Source organism: Rhizopus microsporus, assembly GCF_002708625.1.
Source record: "Rhizopus microsporus ATCC 52813 unplaced genomic scaffold scaffold_18, whole genome shotgun sequence".
Classification (NCBI taxonomy): domain Eukaryota; kingdom Fungi; phylum Mucoromycota; class Mucoromycetes; order Mucorales; family Rhizopodaceae; genus Rhizopus; species Rhizopus microsporus.
Window position 1 is genome coordinate 81,345 of NW_019671933.1, and position 21,925 is coordinate 103,269.

The 21,925-nt window shown below is 38.0% G+C and overlaps 13 protein-coding genes across 13 annotated transcripts; 6 read left to right on the forward strand and 7 right to left on the reverse strand.

Moving 5' to 3' along the window:
- Positions 1–386: 386 nt before the first annotated feature.
- Positions 387–2,284, reverse strand: RHIMIDRAFT_294441 (tubulin nucleotide-binding domain-like protein). The gene is made up of 5 exons (XM_023614085.1): positions 2,232–2,284; positions 2,129–2,169; positions 2,007–2,074; positions 1,823–1,947; positions 387–1,757 (listed from the first exon to the last, which is right to left on the reverse strand). The coding sequence occupies exons 1-5, from the start codon at positions 2,257–2,259 to the stop codon at positions 670–672; spliced, it is 1,350 nt and encodes a 449-aa protein (XP_023462946.1). The 5' UTR covers positions 2,260–2,284; the 3' UTR covers positions 387–669.
- Positions 2,285–2,672: 388 nt separating this feature from the next.
- On the forward strand, positions 2,673–3,446 carry RHIMIDRAFT_263386 (HLH-domain-containing protein). The gene has a single exon (XM_023611663.1). The coding sequence runs from the start codon at positions 2,821–2,823 to the stop codon at positions 3,418–3,420; it is 600 nt and encodes a 199-aa protein (XP_023462947.1). The 5' UTR covers positions 2,673–2,820; the 3' UTR covers positions 3,421–3,446.
- A 75-nt stretch (positions 3,447–3,521) lies between these two features.
- On the forward strand, positions 3,522–4,971 carry RHIMIDRAFT_246211 (uncharacterized protein; the record flags this gene model as incomplete). Its single annotated transcript, XM_023610285.1, has 4 exons — positions 3,522–3,663; positions 3,719–3,866; positions 3,913–4,340; positions 4,388–4,971. The coding sequence occupies 4 exons, from the start codon at positions 3,522–3,524 to the stop codon at positions 4,969–4,971; spliced, it is 1,302 nt and encodes a 433-aa protein (XP_023462948.1).
- A 414-nt stretch (positions 4,972–5,385) lies between these two features.
- On the forward strand, positions 5,386–5,938 carry RHIMIDRAFT_207002 (RING/U-box; the record flags this gene model as incomplete). Its single annotated transcript, XM_023606950.1, has 5 exons — positions 5,386–5,466; positions 5,527–5,554; positions 5,607–5,657; positions 5,710–5,780; positions 5,840–5,938. The coding sequence occupies 5 exons, from the start codon at positions 5,386–5,388 to the stop codon at positions 5,936–5,938; spliced, it is 330 nt and encodes a 109-aa protein (XP_023462949.1).
- Positions 5,939–5,979: 41 nt separating this feature from the next.
- On the reverse strand, positions 5,980–6,591 carry RHIMIDRAFT_240749 (DUF1640-domain-containing protein; the record flags this gene model as incomplete). The annotated part of the gene is made up of 1 exon (XM_023609443.1): positions 5,980–6,591. One exon carries the CDS (start codon positions 6,589–6,591, stop codon positions 5,980–5,982), a length of 612 nt encoding a protein of 203 aa, XP_023462950.1.
- A 55-nt stretch (positions 6,592–6,646) lies between these two features.
- On the reverse strand, positions 6,647–7,384 carry RHIMIDRAFT_300032 (uncharacterized protein; the record flags this gene model as incomplete). The annotated part of the gene is made up of 5 exons (XM_023614339.1): positions 7,216–7,384; positions 7,054–7,167; positions 6,933–7,008; positions 6,879–6,904; positions 6,647–6,828 (listed from the first exon to the last, which is right to left on the reverse strand). The coding sequence occupies exons 1-5, from the start codon at positions 7,226–7,228 to the stop codon at positions 6,647–6,649; spliced, it is 411 nt and encodes a 136-aa protein (XP_023462951.1). The 5' UTR covers positions 7,229–7,384.
- Positions 7,385–7,552: 168 nt separating this feature from the next.
- Positions 7,553–9,401, forward strand: RHIMIDRAFT_315507 (transcription factor Opi1). The gene is made up of 5 exons (XM_023614999.1): positions 7,553–7,710; positions 7,766–8,088; positions 8,151–8,319; positions 8,379–8,593; positions 8,655–9,401. The coding sequence occupies exons 1-5, from the start codon at positions 7,569–7,571 to the stop codon at positions 9,147–9,149; spliced, it is 1,344 nt and encodes a 447-aa protein (XP_023462952.1). The 5' UTR covers positions 7,553–7,568; the 3' UTR covers positions 9,150–9,401.
- RHIMIDRAFT_263390 (putative Cdk1-cyclin-dependent kinase 1) lies at positions 9,398–11,212 on the reverse strand. The gene is made up of 7 exons (XM_023611664.1): positions 10,757–11,212; positions 10,646–10,706; positions 10,535–10,594; positions 10,310–10,480; positions 10,020–10,257; positions 9,883–9,968; positions 9,398–9,824 (listed from the first exon to the last, which is right to left on the reverse strand). The coding sequence occupies exons 1-7, from the start codon at positions 10,828–10,830 to the stop codon at positions 9,729–9,731; spliced, it is 786 nt and encodes a 261-aa protein (XP_023462953.1). The 5' UTR covers positions 10,831–11,212; the 3' UTR covers positions 9,398–9,728.
- A 744-nt stretch (positions 11,213–11,956) lies between these two features.
- RHIMIDRAFT_246217 (uncharacterized protein) lies at positions 11,957–13,203 on the reverse strand (the record flags this gene model as incomplete). The annotated part of the gene is made up of 4 exons (XM_023610286.1): positions 11,957–12,258; positions 12,314–12,357; positions 12,455–12,806; positions 13,053–13,203. 4 exons carry the CDS (start codon positions 13,201–13,203, stop codon positions 11,957–11,959), a joined length of 849 nt encoding a protein of 282 aa, XP_023462954.1.
- A 1,635-nt stretch (positions 13,204–14,838) lies between these two features.
- RHIMIDRAFT_294447 (uncharacterized protein) lies at positions 14,839–16,852 on the forward strand. The gene is made up of 2 exons (XM_023614086.1): positions 14,839–16,401; positions 16,456–16,852. The coding sequence occupies exons 1-2, from the start codon at positions 14,871–14,873 to the stop codon at positions 16,491–16,493; spliced, it is 1,569 nt and encodes a 522-aa protein (XP_023462955.1). The 5' UTR covers positions 14,839–14,870; the 3' UTR covers positions 16,494–16,852.
- A 1,031-nt stretch (positions 16,853–17,883) lies between these two features.
- On the reverse strand, positions 17,884–20,176 carry RHIMIDRAFT_246219 (DUF654-domain-containing protein; the record flags this gene model as incomplete). Its single annotated transcript, XM_023610287.1, has 6 exons — positions 17,884–18,007; positions 18,057–19,043; positions 19,099–19,632; positions 19,687–19,829; positions 19,881–19,994; positions 20,045–20,176. The coding sequence occupies 6 exons, from the start codon at positions 20,174–20,176 to the stop codon at positions 17,884–17,886; spliced, it is 2,034 nt and encodes a 677-aa protein (XP_023462956.1).
- A 28-nt stretch (positions 20,177–20,204) lies between these two features.
- Positions 20,205–20,833, reverse strand: RHIMIDRAFT_263397 (uncharacterized protein). The gene has a single exon (XM_023611665.1). It carries the CDS (start codon positions 20,769–20,771, stop codon positions 20,262–20,264), a length of 510 nt encoding a protein of 169 aa, XP_023462957.1. The 5' UTR covers positions 20,772–20,833; the 3' UTR covers positions 20,205–20,261.
- A 537-nt stretch (positions 20,834–21,370) lies between these two features.
- Positions 21,371–21,846, forward strand: RHIMIDRAFT_240758 (uncharacterized protein; the record flags this gene model as incomplete). The annotated part of the gene is made up of 2 exons (XM_023609444.1): positions 21,371–21,413; positions 21,473–21,846. The coding sequence occupies 2 exons, from the start codon at positions 21,371–21,373 to the stop codon at positions 21,844–21,846; spliced, it is 417 nt and encodes a 138-aa protein (XP_023462958.1).
- Between the last annotated feature and the right edge of the window lie 79 nt (positions 21,847–21,925).

Sequence of the window (21,925 nt, forward strand, 5' to 3'; positions counted from 1 at the left end):
CCTACTATAAACAGAGACTTTGTCCCATAAAATAGTTGTATTTGGATTGACAACCTTTATTGTCTGTAGCGTATTCGAGTTTATTTACAGATATCAAAACTTGTCCATCATAAGAAACTCGATAGTAGTTATTTCCAATTTCTCGTATGCTTTTTCGCAATCTAAATAACATTAACGTAGCAAACACGTTACAAGTATTTTTACTAAACCTCTATAGTCTCTTAATTTTGACGCATTATTCAACAATGTTCCTCCAAAATGAACAGTTGAATAAGAGAACTACTTTGATTGGTTAATGCTTTTTGTTTCTCTCAGCAGGACTGCCTTGGACTGCAAAAATTTTTTCATGACTTTATTTAAATTCAATCATTTTCTTTTTTTTTTATTTTCTCCTTGTAAACATTTTAAATATGGTAAGTTTCAAAACAAGGAAGGAGATAAAGTAAAAGGGATGAAAACACCATGCATCAAAATAATAGGAAGAGCCGTCTTAGAGCTACCGTTACGATCAAAGAGAAAATGTATCGAGCGGTAGTCTAGTGCCGAGTGATGTTGTGTAGCTGAAGATCTTTATCCTTCATGTCTTATTCTAATCATGTATTAATTATTCTCTTTTTTTATAGTTTTAATAATTCATAATAATAGTAATAAAAAGATCTCTTTATATATTTAATACTCTTCTGTGTCTTCCATTTCTGAATCCCCTAATGAATCTGCACCTACTTCTTCATAATCCTTTTCTAGTGCAGCTAAATCCTCACGAGCTTCTGAGAATTCACCTTCTTCCATGCCTTCACCCACGTACCAATGAACGAAGGCGCGTTTGGCGTACATCAAGTCAAACTTGTGATCGAGACGAGCCCAAGCCTCAGCAATAGCTGTTGTATTAGACAACATACAGACAGCACGTTGCACCTTGGCCAAATCACCACCTGGGACAATGGTCGGTGGCTGGTTATTGATACCAACCTTGAAACCAGTGGGACACCAGTCGACGAACTGGATAGTGCGTTTGGTCTTGATGGCTGAAATAGCAGCATTGGTATCCTTGGGAACAACATCACCACGGTAAAGCAAGCAACAGGCCATGTACTTGCCGTTACGAGGATCGCACTTGACCATTTGGTTGTAAGGTTCAAAGCAGGATGAAGTGATTTCCTGAACTGAGAGTTGTTCGTGATATGCCTTGGCAGAGGAAATAATGGGAGCATAAGTGACCAGAGGGAAGTGGATACGGGGGTAAGGGACCAAGTTGGTTTGGAATTCATTCAAATCGACATTCAAGGATCCTGAGAAGCGAAGTGAAGCGGTAATAGAAGAAACGACTTGAGCAATCAATCGGTTCAGATTGGCATACGTAGGTTGTTCAATGTCTAGGTTGCGACGACAGATATCATAAATGGCTTCATTGTCAACCATGAAGGATACATCCGAGTGCTCCAGTGTGGTGTGCGTAGTCAGAATGGAGTTATAGGGCTCAACCACAGAGGTTGAGAGTTGAGGTGCTGGATAGACTGTGAATTCAAGCTTGGATTTCTTGCCATAATCTACCGAGAGACGCTCCATGAGAAGAGCACCAAATCCAGAACCAGTGCCACCGCCGAATGAATGAAACACGAGGAAGCCTTGAAGGCCAGAACAGTTATCGGCCAACTTGCGAATACGATCCAAGACATGGTCGAGCATTTCTTTTCCTACTGTATAGTGGCCACGGGCATAGTTATTGGCTGCGTCTTCCTTTCCGTTGATCAATTGTTCTATAATACACACGCATTTAAATGTTAAGAGGCTGATATATCATCATTACATAGACACAACTTGCCTGGATGAAACAACTGACGGTAGGTGCCTGTACGAACTTCATCAATAACAGATGGCTCCAAGTCGACCATGACAGTACGAGGAACATGTCTTCCATTATCCGTTTCAGAAAAGAAAGTTTCAAACCTATATAATTGCCAGGTTAATTTTTTTCTTCTTCTTTTCTTCTAGAAAATTTGTCTTACGATCTATCTTGAACATTGGCATCAGGAGCAAAATGACCATCAGGATTGATTCCATGTTCATGACAATACTATAATAAAAAATTTTTTAATATAAAGATTGACATGTATAAAACCTGATTTACCAATTCCCAACAGGCATTACCAATTTGAACACCTGCTTGGCCTATAAAAAAGGAGAGAAAGAGTGAGCTACACTATCGAGTTTCTTTGTCTGGTAGTCTTTACCAACATGAAGCGAAATAACTTCTCTCATTATTTATATTTTTATATGTGTTTATAAGAAAAAAAGAGAGAGAGAATAAAAGAAAAAAAATTAACTAGTAACAATGGCCACACATTCATACACACACAGACCTTCATTGTGGCAATAATTCAAACTACGCGCTCGTTGTACAGTGCATAGAGTTTACCCAAATCCAAATTGATCACGTTTTTAAATGAGGATAAATTGTCCAACCATAAACCCTCTCTCTATTAGTTTTTCTTTTATATACACTGTATTTTATATGAACGGTAACCAAAGAAACGGTAGTCCAAGGAAATGCCATAGTAACAAGATTTTATCATCAACCTATATATTTACTGCATCTCCATGACTTCACTTTGGATTAGCCATTTTCGGATCCAGGAACGTGACTCTAAAATCAGCCAATCAGATGAATACTTGTAGGAGCATGTCTTTACTGATTGGGAATATAAACGGCCATCCGTTTAACTCTTTATCACTTGGACAATCATTTCGTAAATAAAAATACCCTTTCTGGATTTATTTTTTATATTTTTTTTACTTTTTTTCATCTCTTTATCTTTCGTCATGTCTTCATCTCCCAAAAGAAAATCCCCCGCATCATCCATGTCAGAGCCTGCTTCTAAACGTCCACATATATCACCTCCACTTGCACCACTTCCACCGCCTTTAATGCAATATCCTTCTGTTGTCTATTACCCTCCATACTATCCTATACCCTCGCAAACCCCAGCTAGTTCAGCAGATGAACGAGAGCGTGCTCGAAAGGTGTCTCATAGCGCGATCGAACGACGACGACGTGAGCGGATCAATGATAAAATACATCAATTAAAACAACTTATCCCATACTGCGCAGAACAAGAGAATCTTCATAAAATGTCAATACTTCAAAGTGCTATCGATTATATTGCTTATCTCAAGGATATCGTCAAGAGTATAGATGACGATGACGCTTTACTTCATGGTGCCGATCATGTTAAAATTAAAGTAGCTAAAAGTATGTTGCCCAAGGAAGTAGAGCCTTTCACCACACAGTTTTCAGTCAAGCAAGTTAATACGATTAAGACTCCTCTGACACCACCACAAGAATCTAAGCCGACGAATAAAGAGATAAATTCATCACCAGAAGAATCAAAGCATATGAGTTTACAAAATATTTTATGTTAGAAAATAAAGCTCCCTTTTTTTTTTTTCTTGCTGTATATAAAATGAATGTGTCAAGTTCAGATCGTGATAGAAATGCAGAAATAGATCGTTGTCTCGCCATGATGGCACCTTCTGCTTCAGACGAAAGCAAGTTTGTTGCTATGTTCATGTTGCCGAAATTGCTAGATCAAACAGATGCTGAAACAATAGAGAGAGCATTTAAAGGAATGAACTTTGGGTTCATTGAACGATTGCTTAGAACAAGTAACAAAAATAAAAAAAGAACCATAGTTTACCATGTCTTATTCATTCGTTATAGATCATTCAGTGGACGCAGAGGTACCCGATCAGCTACTTAAAGAAATTGCTGTCAATATTCTCGCTTGCTTTTCTCGCTATGAGGCACTTGCTCAAGATAAAAATATGATCGACCGTATAGCTGGACTGTCACGTCTGCTGAAACCAGAGTAAGCATATACACTAATGCATGTGAATACTTTCTAACTTTATTAGTGACGATCTGTCAAAGGAAATACTGCATATTTTATTATGCGTGTCTACAGAAAAGCATGGTCTCGTAAGAATGCTGGATACAGACGTTGTCAAAAATATTCTTGAGGTTGTCCTAGGAAGTAATCAGAAAGAGCCTCGAGAGCTTGCCTCTCAGTTGTTGATATCAGTCTATACACGATCTGCAAGGATATCAGCCCCTAGTATCAACCAAGCTCTTGAATATTCATTGTGCACACTCTTTCCGATTCTCTGCAAGACCCTGGATCAAGATCAAAAATTAGTAAAGTTTGAGTCCCTCAATTTATTAAGCTTCATCTTACCAGAAATGCCCGCAGAAAGTTTGAAGCAACTCAAGAGTGACAACAGACTGTCGGTATGGTTGGATCATTTACTCGGAGGTTTACGTCAGATTCTGACAAGCAAAACAAGTAGGTGATTAAAGAGAGAGAGATAACATTGTATTGATCATTTACAGATGACGAGCTACGAGACAAGGCAATTATATTAATTGGTTGCTCCCTGCGTCTATTTGGCAACCAGTGGCTATTTGGTTCACTCCTACATACCAGATCGGCTAGTCGTAAAAAGGAAAAGGCACCTGCAGGTGACAAAAAGACAGACGAGGCGTATCAAAAAGCCAATTTTCCTGCGTTACTTGTTCATCTTGTGGCCATTGAAGCCAAGATCATGTTGGATGATATCAACGACCACGCACTCCGCGAACATAATGAAGAAAAGAAAATCATCAACGTCACACGACAGCAAAGGCAGGAAAGAATGCTGCCAGAATACTTTAATATACTCGAGAGTGCTATTGAGTTCCTTTCAAGCCAAGAAGATGAGCAATTTCACGGTATGGATGTGGAGATGTTATTAAAGATTCGTAAAACCCTTTCGGAAGTCATGGAGGTCGTTATGGAGCTCTTACGGTTTAAACAAGGTATGGCGGAACGTCCAGAAGACTTGGATCAAGACATGGTTGCTCAAGCATGTATGCGAATTGTATCTTTATGGATGGCAGAACAAGGATATGAAATTCAAGAGGGAGAAAATAAATAAGTTTATTAATATATAGAGGCTCTTTTATCGTCCTTTTCTTCTGGAATGGTTTCCATCAGATCCACTGCTTCAAAAGAGGACCGCCGAATGATTTTGCAGTGCTTAATGATCACAACCAGTTGATCTTTATCAATAAATAATGAATGAGGGTAGAACTCGTTTGGTATATCTTGAACGTGAGTCTTGATGACTGATTCCATAGTAGCTTTTTTAAAAGGAAAGAAAAAGAAGAAAATAGATGTGAGGGAGATATTTATGCATAAATATTTAATTTACCATGGAACCATTTTGCGTCTTGTCTGTGTTTAAAATAATACGCTTGATGACATACACGGCCCTTTTTCTGTTTTTCTTTTTTCTCCTCTTCCTTTTTTCTTTTTTTTAAAACCAATCTTGAACATGTCAGCAACACCAATGGACATTGACCCTCCTGTTGATGATGTAAAAGGAAAGACAAAAGAATCAGGAGAAAAGCCACGTTTTGAAGTTAAAAAGGTAAAAAATCAACTATACTTTCTTTATCTTTGCTGCGTGAACTGATTACATATTCTTTAGTGGAATGCAGTAGCATTGTGGGCTTGGGGTAAAAAATTAAAATAGTGCATGATTATGTGACCATACTGAAAGCATTGCAGATATTGTTGTCGATAACTGTGCCATCTGTAGAAACCATATTATGGATTTATGTAATGCGTATAGTACTTGTAACAACATTAAACTAATTACACATTAACACAGGTATCGAATGCCAAGCGAATCAAGCATCGGCTACTTCTGAAGAATGCACAGTTGCATGGGGTATTTGTAATGTAAGTTGTATACATTTTTTTTATATCAAACATACAGACACTGATGGCTCCTCTTTTAGCACGCTTTTCACTTTCATTGCATATCGCGTTGGTTAAAAAGTCGACAGGTCTGTCCATTGGATAATCGTGAATGGGATTGGCAAAAATATGGACGATAAACATTACATTTATACACACATACGCATAAATAAATACAATTTTATTTAAACATTCTCAAGTAAGCCAAGATGAGAGCACCAGCACCTGTCATGGTACCAATCATGTATTGCATAATTTGGAATTTGATGGCCTCCATTTGAGTTCTTAGATTGGATATTTCACTTTCAATACGAGTATCTGTTTCTTTAATCTTGATCTCTTGCGCACTTGCTTCATCTCTAATACGTCCCCTTTCCAAGTTGAGATCAAGCCGGACGCTGGCCTGAGTACGAGCAATCTCATCCTTTAGTTTCTGTTTTAGTTTTTCTATTTCGCCTTCGAGTCGATCGTTCTCTGCCTTCATCATTGTAAAGTCGTTTCGTTCAATCAGCTGGACTTCAGATTTCAGCTTGGCAAAGTCTACTTTATAGGCATAAATTGCCTTTTCTCTATCTGCTTTGGATACCATAACCTTGGTGATGTCTGTCATGCTTTCGTTTATGACCTTTTGTAAACAAGTCATAATGACTTCACTCTGGTCTCTTGTGAATCCAGCCTGTTCCAGTCGTTCAACAAACTTGAATGTATCAAAGTAGTTTTGTGATCGATATGCAGTGGTATGAAACTTGAATGCTTTATTGAAATGAAATGACTTTGAAATGCAGCGTAACATAATTAGTAGAAAAGGGGAAAGTAAAAGAAGAGATAGGGCGCAAATAAAAAATTATTCAACCCCATTGGGCAGTATGATCCCAGTGATAGTTTTGGTCCTTGATAGGAGGCTTTAAGGAAGGAGGCAAATCCTTCAACTTCCAGCCTGGAGGTAGCTTATATCTTTTGTTCTTAACGATGGTTGGTTGAGATGCTAGTGATTGAAAATAGAGTATCTCCTTTGGAAACTTGTATTGTCCTGATAGACGCATGAGTGTCATTTAATAACAATGAATGCTATTACTATACCTGTATACGGATCAATTTGTATATGGCTGTATTTGCATAGTAAGCCATACTCACAATAGCCATGGTTTAAATAATATTTGCAAGGAGGCTTGTTCAATTGTTCTTGGATGAATGCCCGCGGATCTATAAACTTTATGTTAAATAAATAAAGAAAGGGGAGCCGTGTGATATTTACCATTAAACCAATCATAATGTAACCTTCTGTTATTGACATGAGTTCTGCCTTGGATATGATTAGTTCTATTTACTTTACTATCAGGAAAAGTACAATGACAGAAATCACAATAATCTATTGACATGACTTAGTACGTTGCTTTACAAAAGTGCTGATACTTACAGTTCTTAGGCATGAAACAAAAAGAGAGAGAAAAGGAAAAAAATCGTTGGGGTAAATTTTTGGTATTATTTCACACAAGCAACTATTCAACTTTTCCAATTTCTTCAATTTTATCATTTACCATGGTAATGGTTATTCAGCTACAGTAACCATAGAAACGTTCTTTATACTCTATATTGTTCTTGCTCTTTAGATAGAGTGATAAGCTGTTATCTTGGTTTCTTTTTCGATGATTGCTTTAAAACTTATTAACACGTGAATATGAAGGGTTTCACATGGTTTTAATATTAAACAATTCAATTCATTCTCCTCCTTTTTCTCTTTTTTCTCTTTATTTTTTTTTCTTTCAAAACATGAGCCAACAACAACAGCCACAATCACAGCAGCAGCAGCACTCAGCCATGTCTATTGATCAACTTGTGAATACACCGGATGATATGGACCCTGATGTTAAAATGGCGGTTGAAGCACTAGGAGATATGGCAAGATCCAAGGGTGCGTATTTCCAAAAATATACATAACATATGGGTTACTCATCCATCTTTATTAGTTCATATGACTCTACCTCCTCTATCAACGCCCTCGACTACACCTAGTTCTCCTTTACCCACACCAACCTCTTCATCCATTCAACGTCTATCTTTCTCTTCCTCAACATTAGATGAACCACAACAGAGTCGATTTATTTATCGTGTATCCAATATTCCCATTGTTAATTCAGCTATCAGGGTCTATGAACATTCAAAGAATTCTAGTTCAGTTGTAAAGTATGGTGCTGAAATGGTCGAGTCATTTGCTGGCCCTATTTATGACAAGTTAGGTAAACCAGTTCTGTCGAACGTAGATGAGTGGGGATGTAAACAGCTTGATAAAGTAAGAGAAAGCATTCAAATATACAATAGATACCTGATTCTAATGAACCTTTATTTACATAGTTGGAAGAAAAGTACCCCTATTTGTCTAAAAGTAAAGAGACAGACGAGGATGAACAAGACGAAGATGACGCCAATTCTACTGTTAGCGCATTAGCTCGTACTTCTCTATTAGACGATCATGAATCAACTGCATCAGGATTAAGAAAACGAAGAGATTCCAAAGAAGAATGTAAGATGTAGAAAAAAAAGAAACGCTACGTAACCTTTATACTCATTTCATACATTTAGTCACATTAAAAAATACAAACCGATCAAGAACTTCGTCTCGATCAACTTCTCCTCATAAGCCCTATCCAAAACCAAATGCTCGTCACCGTCCTATTGCTCCTCGTAGTAAATGGCATCAAATCGTTTTGCATGCCTCCTCTGCTGCAGGAACAACGGCAGCTGTGATCAGTGAAGAGAGTATGAAATGCCTCAGATACTGTTTAAGCTGGCTTCAGGTAAAAAAGTGAAACCCGTGCTTCTTATCCTTCTTTGGCTTATACTTTTTTTTTAATATAGTACGCTTCACAACATATCGAGCAACAAATGAATTTGATTCGCAAATATTTGGTTTCAATAGCAAAATCATCACAAGATAAAGCCGTCGTTGTAGCTCAAGAATCTCCTTTACCCAGAATCAAGAAAGAAATTGTAGATACACTTCGTAAAGTAGTCGATGTCATTTCAAAATATGCTGGCACAGGTTTACCAGAGCAAGCCAAAGCTGCCGTCCGAAGCTTCATCTTGGCTCTTCCTTCTCGATGGGCCATGCTCAATTCAAAGGCAGCATCACCTGTAGCATCACCTGCACTTAAGCCAAGTGACGTAGGTCTTCACGAAACGTCTATCAAATTACTTAACTTTAGTGGCGAATCACTCGAGATGATCCAATCTGTAGCTCACGTCTTTTCAGATACCATCGAGCGTGCTGAGCTTTGGTTAAATCGACTCGCTGTTGTTTCAGGTTCTTCTCAACAAGCTAAACCTGCTGTTGAACAAATGGACTTGAACTAATCCTTTTCTTTTTTCTTTTTTCTTTCCTTCATAATTTCTTTTGTTTGAAACAAAATGCGTGCATCTTGGATACCTTTCTCTCTTTTTTTTGGCATTTCTTTCTTTTGTATACAAAATAAAGACTATATTTCGAATTGTATATAAATAATCAAAGTTGTGTAGCTTATGATTTGGTATTCGTATTCTAATGTTGTAGGTTTAGGTCATGTTATTCTGCATTGATTCGTGTTTATCTGTCAACCTGAAAATATGTCTCCAGTGAACCCCGTTTATCGTGTTTCCTTGGTTGCTTATTCTCTTTTGACCAGCTTACTATTGTCAATATTTGCGTAAGTTACTATTATTGGCATTCTAGTGCTACATAGTCTTGCCTTTTAAGCACGCAGATCAATGCTCCTGGGGGGTTACTATAAGATATCCTCAGATTCAGAGTACGCATGAATGTTAATGGGGCGTACATCTCCTTAAGCAGGTGCACACAATAGTAATATGTAATTAAATTGATCATACAAAGGTTTCATGGTATGCAGTTTATTTACAACATGTATTGTTTATGAAGTGGAGACAAGTGTGTAGATGTTAAATATCTAATAGTGACAAATCTTCAAAAAAGAACGGGTGTTCCTCTGCTCTAATGGCTGATATACGAGAGGCTGGGTCATATGTTAAGAAACACTGTTTGTAGTCAGTATAAATGATCTCTCTTGTCAATCGCTTATATGCTGTAATTTACCTTTAGTAAATGGTATGCTGAATCTTCTGCTGGCAAATTGTTGGGATATTTTTTTAATCTTTCTTTTAAATTTGATGGTTTCCATGCTAGACTTGGATGTTATTCAATCCGTATAAAAGAGGATTATTCTAACTTACGTGGAAAGTTATTATTGAAGTCAGGCAATGCTGTTACACCTGGCCACATTTCTTCCGTAGGTGTACCAAGTGCTCTAAATATTTTAAATAATTGATCTATCTGTGAATCACCAGGAAACAGAGGCTGCATCGTCAACATTTCAGCAAATATGCAACCCACACTCCACATATCTACAGCTGTAGAATAGTGTGGGCTACCCAGCAGTATTTCGGGAGCTCTGTACCATAGGGTGATCACCTAAAGTTGGTCAATAAAACGTGGCGCTGCAGCAATCTACAGTTGAGCTTACTTGATGAGTATATGTTCGCATAGGCACACCAAAGGCACGAGAGAGACCGAGATCAGCGATAGTAAGTCGGCCGGTTTTGTCAATCAATAGATTCTGTGGCTTCAGATCACGATGAAGTATGCGATGTGAATGGCAATAATGAAGTCCTTTTAATAGTTGATGCATGAAGCTCTAATAATTGAAAGTCGTAAGATGCATATTTCATTGTCATCAAGTAAGGCTTACTCTAATATGGCCAATACTAAGACCTTCTCTTTTCACATTGTCCATGTATTTTCTCAAATCCTAACAATAAACGTAAATAATGAAATAGTGAATAATGATTTTTATATTTACCAGCTCAAAGAACTCAAACGCAATGTAGATCAAGGTATCCTTTTGCTCCAAATCAAGTAAACTAACAACAAATGAGATGTCTTTAGATAAACCCTGTTCATTCATCTTTACCTAACAACATTTTTATGCTTCAGTTCTTTCAAAATGGATATTTCTCGGATCGTTGTTGTTGGTACACCTTCCATCAAATTAAGTCTAATCTTTTTCAGTGCCACTAATTGTTTTGTTTTTTTATCCATTGCTTTAAACACAACACCGTACGTTCCTTCACCGATCTTGCTTAGCTTTTCATACTTTTCACAGCCATCTTTATCATCTTTTGCTGCTTGCTCTCGCAGCCTCTTTTCTCTTTGTCTTCTCTTTATCATCCTCGCCTTAAGTTCTTCTTCGAGTTGCTGTTGTGACTGATTCTCTCGCCGTGTATTAGGTTTACTCAATAATGGCTTTTTAGGTGCAGCATTCTCATCCTTAAGTCCTTTTTCTTGTACTAGAACGTTTTTATTTTCGACCATGAAATCGATTGCCAAAGTGACAAAATGAGCTTAAAGAAAAAAAAGGAAAAAAAGGGGGGAGAAAAGCAAGAAAAAAAGTAGTCATTTTTTTTTACAAAAAGACGTCGCGAAAAAAAATAATAAAAAAGGATTAAATCTCAGTGAAAGAAGCTAAGGTGTTGTTTATTTGCCTCTCTGCTATGGCAACAAAAATCAATTCGTTATTACTTGACAAATTAAAAGAGTCGAATTTCCAAGAAAGAGAGAATGTCGTACAAGTTTTGTCAATTTCAGATCAAGTATACGCTTTTTTTCTTTTCCCTTAAAACAAAGCAGGTTGTTCAATGATTGTTGATGGGTTCAGTATTTATTAAATATACGATATGTAATAGACAGGGTATTGCATCTTTCCAATGGTAGATGTAACACATCTATACCTAGTACATGACAACACTTACATTACAGTGCTTACGGTCCCAATTGGCAGTTTTTGAAAAGTCAATCAGCGCACTAATAAAATTCAATTAGCGTATGCCTGAATTCCAATTGGCGGATTTACAAAATCCAAAAAGCGTTTGTTTTTCTTCAATAAGCGTATTAGTTGGAATAGAATAAATAAAAAAAGCTTTATTGGTCAATTTAAGTCCAGTTTCAAAAGTATCAAAACAAATAGGATCAGTTGGAAGAAATGCTTCAAACAAGGACATCTTGAAAATATAGAATCAGTTAAGCAATACAATACCAACGTGAGTCTACGATGCCATTATAATAGAAAGTTTAAATAAACAGTTTTTGTGATTTTTTGATGTAGTATACGAATTTATGAAGTATCATCATAATTACCCTTCGAGCTTTGTGATCTTGGTTGTTGATCCAGAGTAGCCAGCGTGAGATTGTTGTTCGTCATTGAAGAAATACGGTAAAACTGTTCGAATGTGGCCTTGGAAGACCAGTTACCGTGCACCACTGTGTCGTCCACTGCGATGCCTGCTTGAGCGGCTAGTGTAGCGCCTAAGGCCCTGGCCTTGGGAACCGGAGCATCGTCTGGTTTGCCCACATGGGTCATGATTCGGCGGATGTGCTTGAAGTTTCGTTCGGGCCCGATTGGCTGTGAATGATCGGCTAAAGAGCAGAAAAGGCAATGTATGTTGATTGAAGGGGAGGCTGAGCGAGCTACGTAGCATGTTATCGAAGCAATCCGAGAGACATAAACCGAGCAGGCTGTGACAGGCAAAGAAGAGGATCCGGATGCGGGTGAATGGTGATTATTTTGGTAACGCGGGATCCTTGTCGTGCTTCTTTTGGACCCACGACACACAAGTGCAAGGCCTTATCCTTAGAAATAGAGCATTTGTCCTGATCCACTCTTGCCAAGTCAGACGGACGGAGAAACCCAACCATCGCCAAGAGCCAAGCCGTTTTGGCTATGAGGAGATCGTCTGAGAGATCGTTGGTAGAACCTAAGGAAATGATGTAACTGATAGTGGGAGCAACGTCGTACGACCAGTGTCGAGGAGGCAAGGTGGTTTTAGCCTTGAGTGCTTTAAGGAAGGCCACATAAGTTTCGGAGTGTTTGATAGCTTGCTGATCCTTGGCGGAGAATATAGCCAGAATTGAATTGCTATAGGTGGCGAGCGTGGAGAGCTTGAGACAGTGAGTGGTGTGAAGATCTGTTAAGTAGTTGATGATTTGCTGCGGGGACGGGTCATGATAATTGAATTGGCGTGCAAAACACCACGTAGTGTAGTTCTGCTACCTAAAGTGGTACTGTTGTCGGGTAGAGGATGCTGTGAAAGAAATGATGGCTAAAGCGGACGACGACAAAGAGGAGTGTTTCAGGCGCCTTGTGATATGTTCCACGTTAGCATTGTCCAACGGGGATTCTTCTTGATGAGATGATGATTGTCTTCGCTTACCAGACCTTCTTAGAGAAGAAGAAGAGGGGGCTGTTGCGTCAGACGGAGAGCCAGAGGAAACCAAGGAGCTGAGAGCCAGTTGGGTGTGATCAATGTTGCGGGTTGAGGACGCTGAGTTAACTTCTGTAATGCGAACAGGACTAGATTCCATGGGGGAAGATATAGTCGACCGAATAAAGTGGTCCAGTTCCGAGAAAAGGCATTGGTCCATAGCGCTTGGGGGTGGTAATTCCAGGACACAAAGGCCGTCGGAATCTGTGCATTCTATGGATTTGCGAATAAGTTCAAGTGATGGGGACCCCATAGACGGTCCACCCAAAGAAATGTCTTCCGGGGCAGTGTCCATTCTGTCTGGTGCGCAAGCTGACGAGAAGGAATGTCGGCGGGGCTGTAGCGGGATGGAACGTATAGTGTCGATAGTTGTATGGAGTTCCCAAAACAGAAATGCCATATGTTCATTGCCAAAGTGCTCAGGCTGGAGGAGCGGGTACCGCCGAATTTGTTGATACATGCCATGGCAGATGTGTTGTCCATACAAAACTGGATATGTCCTGAGTGTGAAAGTGGCACCTGTCGTAGGGCTTTGTCCACAACTAGGAGCTCCTTGTAATTGATATGGAAACGGCATTCGTGAAGGGACCAGAGACCAGAAAAGCGACGATTGCCACAAACTACGCCCCAGCCCGTGTCTGACGCATCCGTGAACACTTGAGTGACGGGTGTGTGCTGAAGGATATGCCGACCGTTCCATTGCTGAAGTTGTGAAATCCACCAGGTGAGTTCTTGTTTCATTGCTGGAGTGATAGGACAAGGATAATTCTGTATTGTTGAAGGTGGTGTTGCATATTGTCAGTATCTGTTGAGCTGCTGCAGTAGGTGTCTGGTGCGAAAACGTGCCTGAATGTTGCCCAGTTGAGTTGCCATCGTCGTTCCAATGAATGCTGCGAGTTGTATCCATGTCGTCGATTGCTGGTAGAGAAGTTTGTAAGCCATTCGCACAAATTCGAACGAAAAGAAGATAAAGGATCAAAAAAGAGCTTTTTATATTACTGTATCATATAATCATACTTTAATGATCGAAATTGTACAACCTAAAATCTGACAATAAAAACAAATATTTTTATCTTGTAATGAAAATAAATACAGAGCAAATAAATTATACAAGAGAAAAAAATCAGAGATATGTTTACTAGAATATATCCAAGATAACTCTGATGCTTGTCTTGAAAAAGAAGTCGAAAATATAGAGATTTCTTAATTGCCCTAGCTTTAGCTTCTTCCAAATACTATAAAAAGGCATTGGTGTTGACTGATATAATACAATTTGACAATACCCTCTTAATTTACAAGGATGTTTTTAAAGATGTTAAAATTACATTATTTCCAAGCTCTTTCTATGTGTTGCTCTACATAGCATATTAATGTTTGTTAGTCTCCCATTGCAAATCTAATACATTAACCTACAGGTTATTCTGCTGATTTATATTATTTATATCATGTCAGCTCACATCTAAGTGTACTGAATTACACTTGTACTCTATATTATCCTGTCCCAAAGAAAAATCTAGTTTATAAATCAAAGGTGTTTGTGGAGCGATTTAAAGGTTGCTACTATGCTGTGTTGGTGCATTTATTGGGGCGCTTATAGGTTTTGATGCGTATCAAATGCTGAGTTTTTTAATGGTTTTATCCCTAAAAGGCAATATTTTTCCCTCTACTGTCTCTGCGTTTGCTGCTTTGCTAAGCTATTTTTGTCTACTTTTTTTTTCCCTCTTTTTTTTCTTTTCTTTTCCTTTTTCTTTTCTTTTATTCTTAGATATGAGTTCAGAGTCGATATCAAGGGAAATACATGATGAGGAAGTCGCTATTCCTAATGAACCTTATCACGATGAACCTTCTTATTCGGATGATGACGATAATAACAATGATGATAGCCAACATAGACCAAGAACAAGATTACAATCAAATAACTCATATGAATCAAGTGTGATAAGCACGCAATCAGCTCCACCCCCTTATGAGCTCTATCCTCCTGCCAAAACTGTTTGGGGACGCTTTTTCAATTACATACGTCAGATACCTCGCTTTAATACCCATCAAGCAATTTATTTGCCGACGTTACCCATTCAACAAAGTCACTCACTATTACGCCCTATCACTACGACAACAACCACTGCTACGGCAACCACAGCGAATGGAGGGGATGACACCATTCCTTTTTATTGGACCTATTATTATAATGTTAGAGATAGAATTCCAAAATGGACACTTCCACCACTGATTGCTCGTTATCGACCTTTGTTACTTTGTGTCTCATTTTTTGCCATCATTCTTTTCAGCTTCCTCTTGTTCTGCTCGCTCTTTTTCTCTCCAGCTCCATTACCTCCTCCTGTCGTGCCTGATAAGGTTGCAGAGACGACTGCAAGATTCTTAACCCTCAACATATTTATGCGTCCACCCTTAATTCGAAACAACTGGTCAGATTACAAAGATGATCGACTAGCTTATATCGAAAAGTATATCCTTCCTCATTATGACATCGTTGCCTTTCAAGAGTCATTTGCATTTGCATCAAGAAGGAAAGACAGACTGATTATAGAAGCACGGCGGATGGGCTTCAATTATCATGTTGAATCCCCTCGTAAATACCCCTGGGACTTTGGTATAGACGGTGGTCTCTTACTTCTTTCCAGGTTTCCCATTCTAGAGTCTCATACCATTGAATACCCAAGAGGACAGCATGCCGATTGGTTCTCCGTCAAGGGCGCAGTGCATGCCTTGATTGAATTGAACCCCAAGAGTCGAGTACATGTATACACAACACATACACAAGCCTCCTACGATCTAAATAATAACATCAACCCAGACGACACAGCCATGCGTTTGTCTCAATTTGCTATCCTGCGTTCCTTTATTCAGGAAACGTCAAACGCTGATCAACATCCTGTTTTAATTGCTGGCGATTTAAATGTGGATGCAGCCATTCATCCCAAACAAAGGCCAATTACGGTCAGATCTAAAGAAAGTTCCCCAGAGTATGTTCAAATGGTCAATATGCTAAAGTTTCAGGATCTACGGGACATTGTGTATCAACACTATGGTTATCATCCCGTGACTTTTGGTGATTACATGGCCAATGACCTTGGCGAGCTTGTACCAGCCGAAACTGTTTTGACGAATTGGGATCAACTGATGACTGTTCAGAGTATCGATCGTATTTTTTGGGCAGCCAGGAACACGACCCAGATCATCACTCCTGTCGAGCCACAAGTCGAAAAGTTTTGGGTCAAGAATAATCCCGAGATGAGTAAAGAAGAAAAGACGAGCACAGGTTTTACACAAATCTCAGGTAAGCATAAATCCATTATAATCTACATATAAACTCATCCCTTATTGATAATAGACCATTATGGCTTAAGCTGTACACTTCGACTTTTATAATTCAATGCTGCTTTTTTTATTTCTTTTTTACTGTACAAATAAAATATATAAATATATCAAACATTTTACAAGTTTTTGTATTTCTCGATATCCTCTGCATTTCTAAAGTGCCATTCCCAAATAGGCTTAGATCCAGCTTGGTGGTTCACTTTTTTAATCAAGATGCCTTGTCCTTCTAAATTTTGTAAAACTTTCTTCTTCAAGTGTGATTTTGAAATCAAGTCTTTTTCATACTGAGGCACCAGTTTAAATAAACTTTGGTTGGACATGGGTCCATTCTTGGCAATAAAGTGCTTTACAAGTTTAGCAGCTGATGTTGACATGTTTCCTTCTCCAAAGAAAGAAAAATATAAAAAAGCCCCCAGGGCTAGAAAAAAAAAGCAAGCACATACTTCAATGTCCGACATCTCTTTATTTCCCTCATACTAAACCCAAAGCACTATTTCACAGCAGTCATGAACATGGCTGACAACATTTATTCTTGCATATGATGATCAATTTCTTTTTCTCTCAGGAATCTCTTTCTTTGTTCATAAATGGCTATAAAAGGTCCTATTCCATGTTGCCGTATTCTTATATTTTAGAGGCAAAAGAAGAACGCTGTCACCATTGCGTGATGTCTTAAAGTCTAAAAGAGTATTACTCTGAAGCAAATAGTACCAGTAGTGAACCTGATAACGGTATTTCAGAAGCATTGATTAAGCAAAGTATTATCAACAGTGCTTATCAAAAAAATTCCTTGAATGATTTGAACCTGGCATTAATTCGTATAAAAGATGATGCGGATATTGCAATTAAAAACATTGCTTCAAATTTGTCAGGATTAATCACCTGCTTCGAAGACAATTGAATGTTTGTCACACAGTTTGAGACATATTCTAGCAACGATAAAGATGAAAGCTTGCAGGGTTTGGACACTTAGTTGTACAATAGAACTATCAGCTGAATGAAGAAACTCATCTATTGTTTACATTTCTTTATTTAACATATTTATCATCGTTCTTCTCCAGATCAGGCTCATATCGTTTTGAGTAAATTCCAGAGGACCTTTGTTGTTTTAGAGTCTACAGGGGCACCAAAACTATGCCAAACACTATTGATTTTAAAATGAAGCGATCCTTGCTGCTTCTCTGAGGTTTCATAACAAGTATCAAGCCTTAGTAGATGATAACGCTTAAAGAAGTAAGACACAATAGATATAAAGTCAGAAGATACTAACGTAGTCTCAGAATGATCGAAAAGAAAAAAGTCAACAGAATAAGATGAAGGTCAAACTTTGGTTTGGGTCAAGCTGCTTCCAAATTTTATGACCAATATACGATATGAGGTAGAAATGATAAAACTGTAATTTCCAATCTATTTATTAACAAAGGTACAGCGTTTTCGAAATCTAATCATGTTGTCTTCTTTGACGATACGTCTCTGCTAGAGCTCTTTGTACTTCTAAATCATCATCACTTACTGCATTCATAATTCCAGCCATTTCTTCAGGTGTTATTCCATTGTCATTAAGCCTATATCCATAGTTAATACAAGATTTACAATTATCATACAATGATTTACATTTCATTTTCAAGTTGTCGTAAGTCACTGTCTTCTTCCTCTTCCTCCTCCTCTTCTTCTTCTTCATTATCTTGATCATTATCTTCTGGAAAGGTACCAGGCAATTGATCACCTTGTTGTTGTTCTATTTGCCCCAGTTCATTCATCAATTGTCTAACCTGCTGTAAAGCTTCAGGTGGCAATCTTCCTTGTCCTTGTCTCCACATTTCTTGCAAAGCATTCATTAGACCTCTAGCGTCCGTTGGGAACGGGCTCATGAATCTATTTCCGCTGCTTCTCATACGTTCATTAATATCATACATCGTAACAGAGTCCTCAGGTGGTAAAGGATCGTGCATCTGATAGCTCTGACTTGTATATTTGTGTGGAACAAGTGACAAGAGTCTTTGATTATTGTCCAATAGTAAAAATCGAGCAATGTTAATGGGCAACTCTTGATTAGCATCACACTTGATATCTTTTTCTGAAAACTTGTACTCTGTCTCTGTTCGTTTTTGGTTACTGTTCACTAACCATTCTAATACCTCAGGTTCTTTAAATAGCTCGTAGGCACGTTCAGCATAGATCGTTTGTAACGCGTTCAAAAACATTGAACTTCGTCCCTTGTCCGCTTCGTTTCCTTTATCCAGCTTTTCTAATAATAATTGATATGTAGTCGGGAACTTGGCGATTGCATGCTGTATCAGTTCATGACTGTCTTCATTGGACAGTTTAAATTGTGCATAGGCAGCCGAAAATGCAAAATTTGGCATATTGGACAGGTTAATTGGATATAACTCTCTACGGTTCTTCCATTCGCGATACATCTTTAGCACATACTCGTAGTCCTTGGCTATCAAGGCGTAGTGATCAAGTGTCAGCAAAGAAGCGAGAGGATCGTGCTCAGGATCAAGTGCAAACAATAACTTGTTAAATTCAAATGCTGTTCGCCAGCAACCACGACGTGCCAAGAACTGAATATGTCGAAAAATGGCCAAGAAGAACGATCTATTATTATAGACTTAGCTTCATTATCAATGATTCCATCAAGATGTATCTATACCTGTTCTCTGATCGTTGATAAGACAGTCTGACGGTGCCAGAACCAAGCGCGAACTGAGGATGAAGTGCTCGCTCACAAGCATATAATGCCCTTTCAATAAAGTCTCCTGCTGCAACCCAATCGCCACTATGTTTGGCAATCTCTGATAATTGAAGTAGCGTATCAACATGATAAGGGTGTCTTCGAACCAAGAAAATCAGTGCTTCTGGATTATGAGTAGCCACTGCATTCAAAAATTCGAGCTGGTTGTCTTGATATGCCTCCGAGTGTCTAAATGCAAAATAAGTCACTCCGTTCACTGTCTCAACAATCTCCATCGAAAGGCCGTTACGCTTATAAGGCGGCCATTCAGGTTTGGGTGTTGTAAACTTTGATTTTTTAAGTACACGTCCTCTGTGTTCGCTATTGACAACGTGTGAGCCAAACAATCGCTTCATCTCGGCTTCAGCATCCAGAAATCGTGTGTTGATGGATAACAGTTGACGATAGATGTCGATATGAGTGTCTTGATGAGGACTTGCGCTACCAGGTGATCTGTTGATATAAATTAACACGTATTTTCGCGTGTGTATGTGTGTATGCCCTTACTTTTTGTTCATTTCCTTTATTACTTTTTCCAATTCACGCATGCTAATATCTTCCACCTCTTTGCCTTTCTGATTCGATGCTGTGTCATTGGTCTTTTTATTCTTTTTATTTTTCTTCTTCTTTTTGCTGTTTTTGCTAGATGACTATATATATCCAAGTTAGTTGACAGCTGTTGTTCTTTCCAATCTTTTTACCTTTGGAGCACTAGGTGTGCTTTCTTTATGCACTGGTTTCTCTGGAAGCTTATATTCCTCTTGTTGTTGTTCTTCTTCTTCCTCTTCTTCTTCTTCGTCATCGCCTTCATTCAGCTACGCCGCAGTTAAGTACAGTATATCACACGATCTATACTGTAACCTACCAAATCAAAAGGATTCAACTGCTTCCTAGATGTTGTCTCTACAACTTCTTCTTCTTCTCCTTCTTCGTCACTGTCATGCTTTGGAATCAGCAATTGTTCCTTTTGAAGTCGCCTAAGAGCTCGAGATGACATACTTTGGAGGAAAAAAAAAAGAGAAATTATTTGAACTCAACAGTTAAAACCAGCTTTAATCCATTACGCAGCAGGAAGTTTATTGTTAAAATATCTTTTTCACTACTTTACGAACAGGACGTTCTACATAGCCTGATGCATAAGGGTAATAACCTGAATCTACGGTTACATTACGATGAATATATTGTTGTTCTCGAGGATAACCATAGTGTTCATGATGGTGATGTCCATGATAATTACCTACATTTCCTCCATAGTGAGGAAATGGGTTATGATTATGCACCATAGGTCGAGGGGGGTGAGGTAGAAATGTGTGTCCTTGTTGCTGATAGTAGTCTAGATCATGAAAGGGCTTTGTGAAACTGCTGAGACCATTACCAGGTGGTAAACCAGCATAGTATCGGGTGTCATATTGATGTGTTGGTAGTGAGTTGCGTCGACGTCGTGTATCATCAGAATATCGATAGCCATTTCTTCCAGATGCACTTATACTCTTACGACGGAATAGTGAACCAAATCCTCCTTGTGATTCTGGAGGGTAATAAGTGTCTCTGTTGTTCATATAATAATCGGTTGATTTACTTCCAAACCACATTGTTCTATTTTATATGCTATACAAAATCAAAATATATAAAAACTGTTTTAAAAGAAGTTTTTGCCTATTTAAAGACAAAAAAAAGGGTGTCTATGTCATAATGAACGATCATTGTTGTATTATTTTACATTTATAGGCAAGAGGGGATCATCCTGATATCCAATAGAATAATAGTAATAATGCTTAAAGATTCTGTATCGAGATTAAACTGAGTTCCTTTAACCATGATTTATTAACCGATTATGTCTTAATGATCCTTAATTGACGGATGCTGCTGCTCATAACCAGTTTTAAATATTCTAATTATATTCACTCGCTTCATGATCAGCAAATATTTAAATAGAAGGAACAATGAATTTCAAGATTTAAAAAAAGGATATTAATTCATAAATATACATGATATGATAATGTTTGCATGTACCTGGCATTTTAGAGTCAAAATTGCCTGCATTGCCGTACTTATTCGGCAAAGGGCATTACAATCGACTGACTGTTATTTCCATTTTGAGTCAGTGTTGGATGTGTTCCTTGAGTTAGAACTTTTTTTTATTATTCTTTTCTCTCTTTTTCTTTATTGATCTTTTTTTTTATATTTAAATATGGACAAACCAAGTTTACCTTCTATCCAATTTTTATTGAATGGTAACATTATTGCATCTAATAAAGAAAAAGAAGCAATAATAATCGTTTTTTCAAGATAGAAGTACCTCCTCCGCCATCTAATAATAATAATAATAATAATAGTACTCTTACTGCAGAGAGTAAACAGGATGCGAGAATACATAAACACAAGAGAGCAAGTTCGACAAGTATACTAGATACAATGATACCTTTGATAGATCGAATTGAACCATCTACGACAATTACAATTAATCAAGGAAGATATATTTGCCACTACTGTCACAAGAAATTTACAAGACCATCATCACTACAGGTTCACATCTACTCTCACACAGGTGAAAAACCATTTGTATGTACAGAATGTGGAAAACAATTTAGTGTACAAAGTAACATGCGAAGACATTTTAAAACTCATAAAACTGCTTCATCATCGTCTCCAACGACAACTCAATAAAGAAAAAAAAAAGTATATGCATTACCGCTTTAGATGAAATGATCATTCTATTCATACCTACATTAATGCATTCACCAGT

Bases quoted from the DNA above. Each gene is read 5' to 3' on its own strand.
- RHIMIDRAFT_294447 (XM_023614086.1), top strand. From the start codon at position 14,871: ATGAGTTCAGAGTCGATATCAAGGGAAATACATGATGAGGAAGTCGCT. The intron at 16,402-16,455 runs GTAAGCATAAAT...TATTGATAATAG, and splicing joins AGGTTTTACACAAATCTCAG to ACCATTATGGCTTAAGCTGT.
- RHIMIDRAFT_263386 (XM_023611663.1), top strand. From the start codon at position 2,821: ATGTCTTCATCTCCCAAAAGAAAATCCCCCGCATCATCCATGTCAGAG.
- RHIMIDRAFT_263390 (XM_023611664.1), bottom strand. From the start codon at position 10,830: ATGGAAGGTGTACCAACAACAACGATCCGAGAAATATCCATTTTGAAA. The intron at 10,707-10,756 runs GTAAAGATGAAT...ATTTGTTGTTAG, and splicing joins AAGCATAAAAATGTTGTTAG to TTTACTTGATTTGGAGCAAA. The intron at 9,825-9,882 runs GTAAATTACAGC...GACTACAAACAG, and splicing joins CAGCATACCATTTACTAAAG to TGTTTCTTAACATATGACCC.
- RHIMIDRAFT_263397 (XM_023611665.1), bottom strand. From the start codon at position 20,771: ATGTGGTTTGGAAGTAAATCAACCGATTATTATATGAACAACAGAGAC.
- RHIMIDRAFT_294441 (XM_023614085.1), bottom strand. From the start codon at position 2,259: ATGAGAGAAGTTATTTCGCTTCATGTTG. The intron at 2,075-2,128 runs GTAAATCAGGTT...TTTTTATTATAG, and splicing joins GTAATGCCTGTTGGGAATTG to TATTGTCATGAACATGGAAT. The intron at 1,948-2,006 runs GTAAGACAAATT...GCAATTATATAG, and splicing joins GCCAATGTTCAAGATAGATC to GTTTGAAACTTTCTTTTCTG.
- RHIMIDRAFT_315507 (XM_023614999.1), top strand. From the start codon at position 7,569: ATGAGCCAACAACAACAGCCACAATCACAGCAGCAGCAGCACTCAGCC. The intron at 8,089-8,150 runs GTAAGAGAAAGC...TTATTTACATAG, and splicing joins GATGTAAACAGCTTGATAAA to TTGGAAGAAAAGTACCCCTA. The intron at 8,320-8,378 runs GTAAGATGTAGA...TCATACATTTAG, and splicing joins AAGAGATTCCAAAGAAGAAT to TCACATTAAAAAATACAAAC.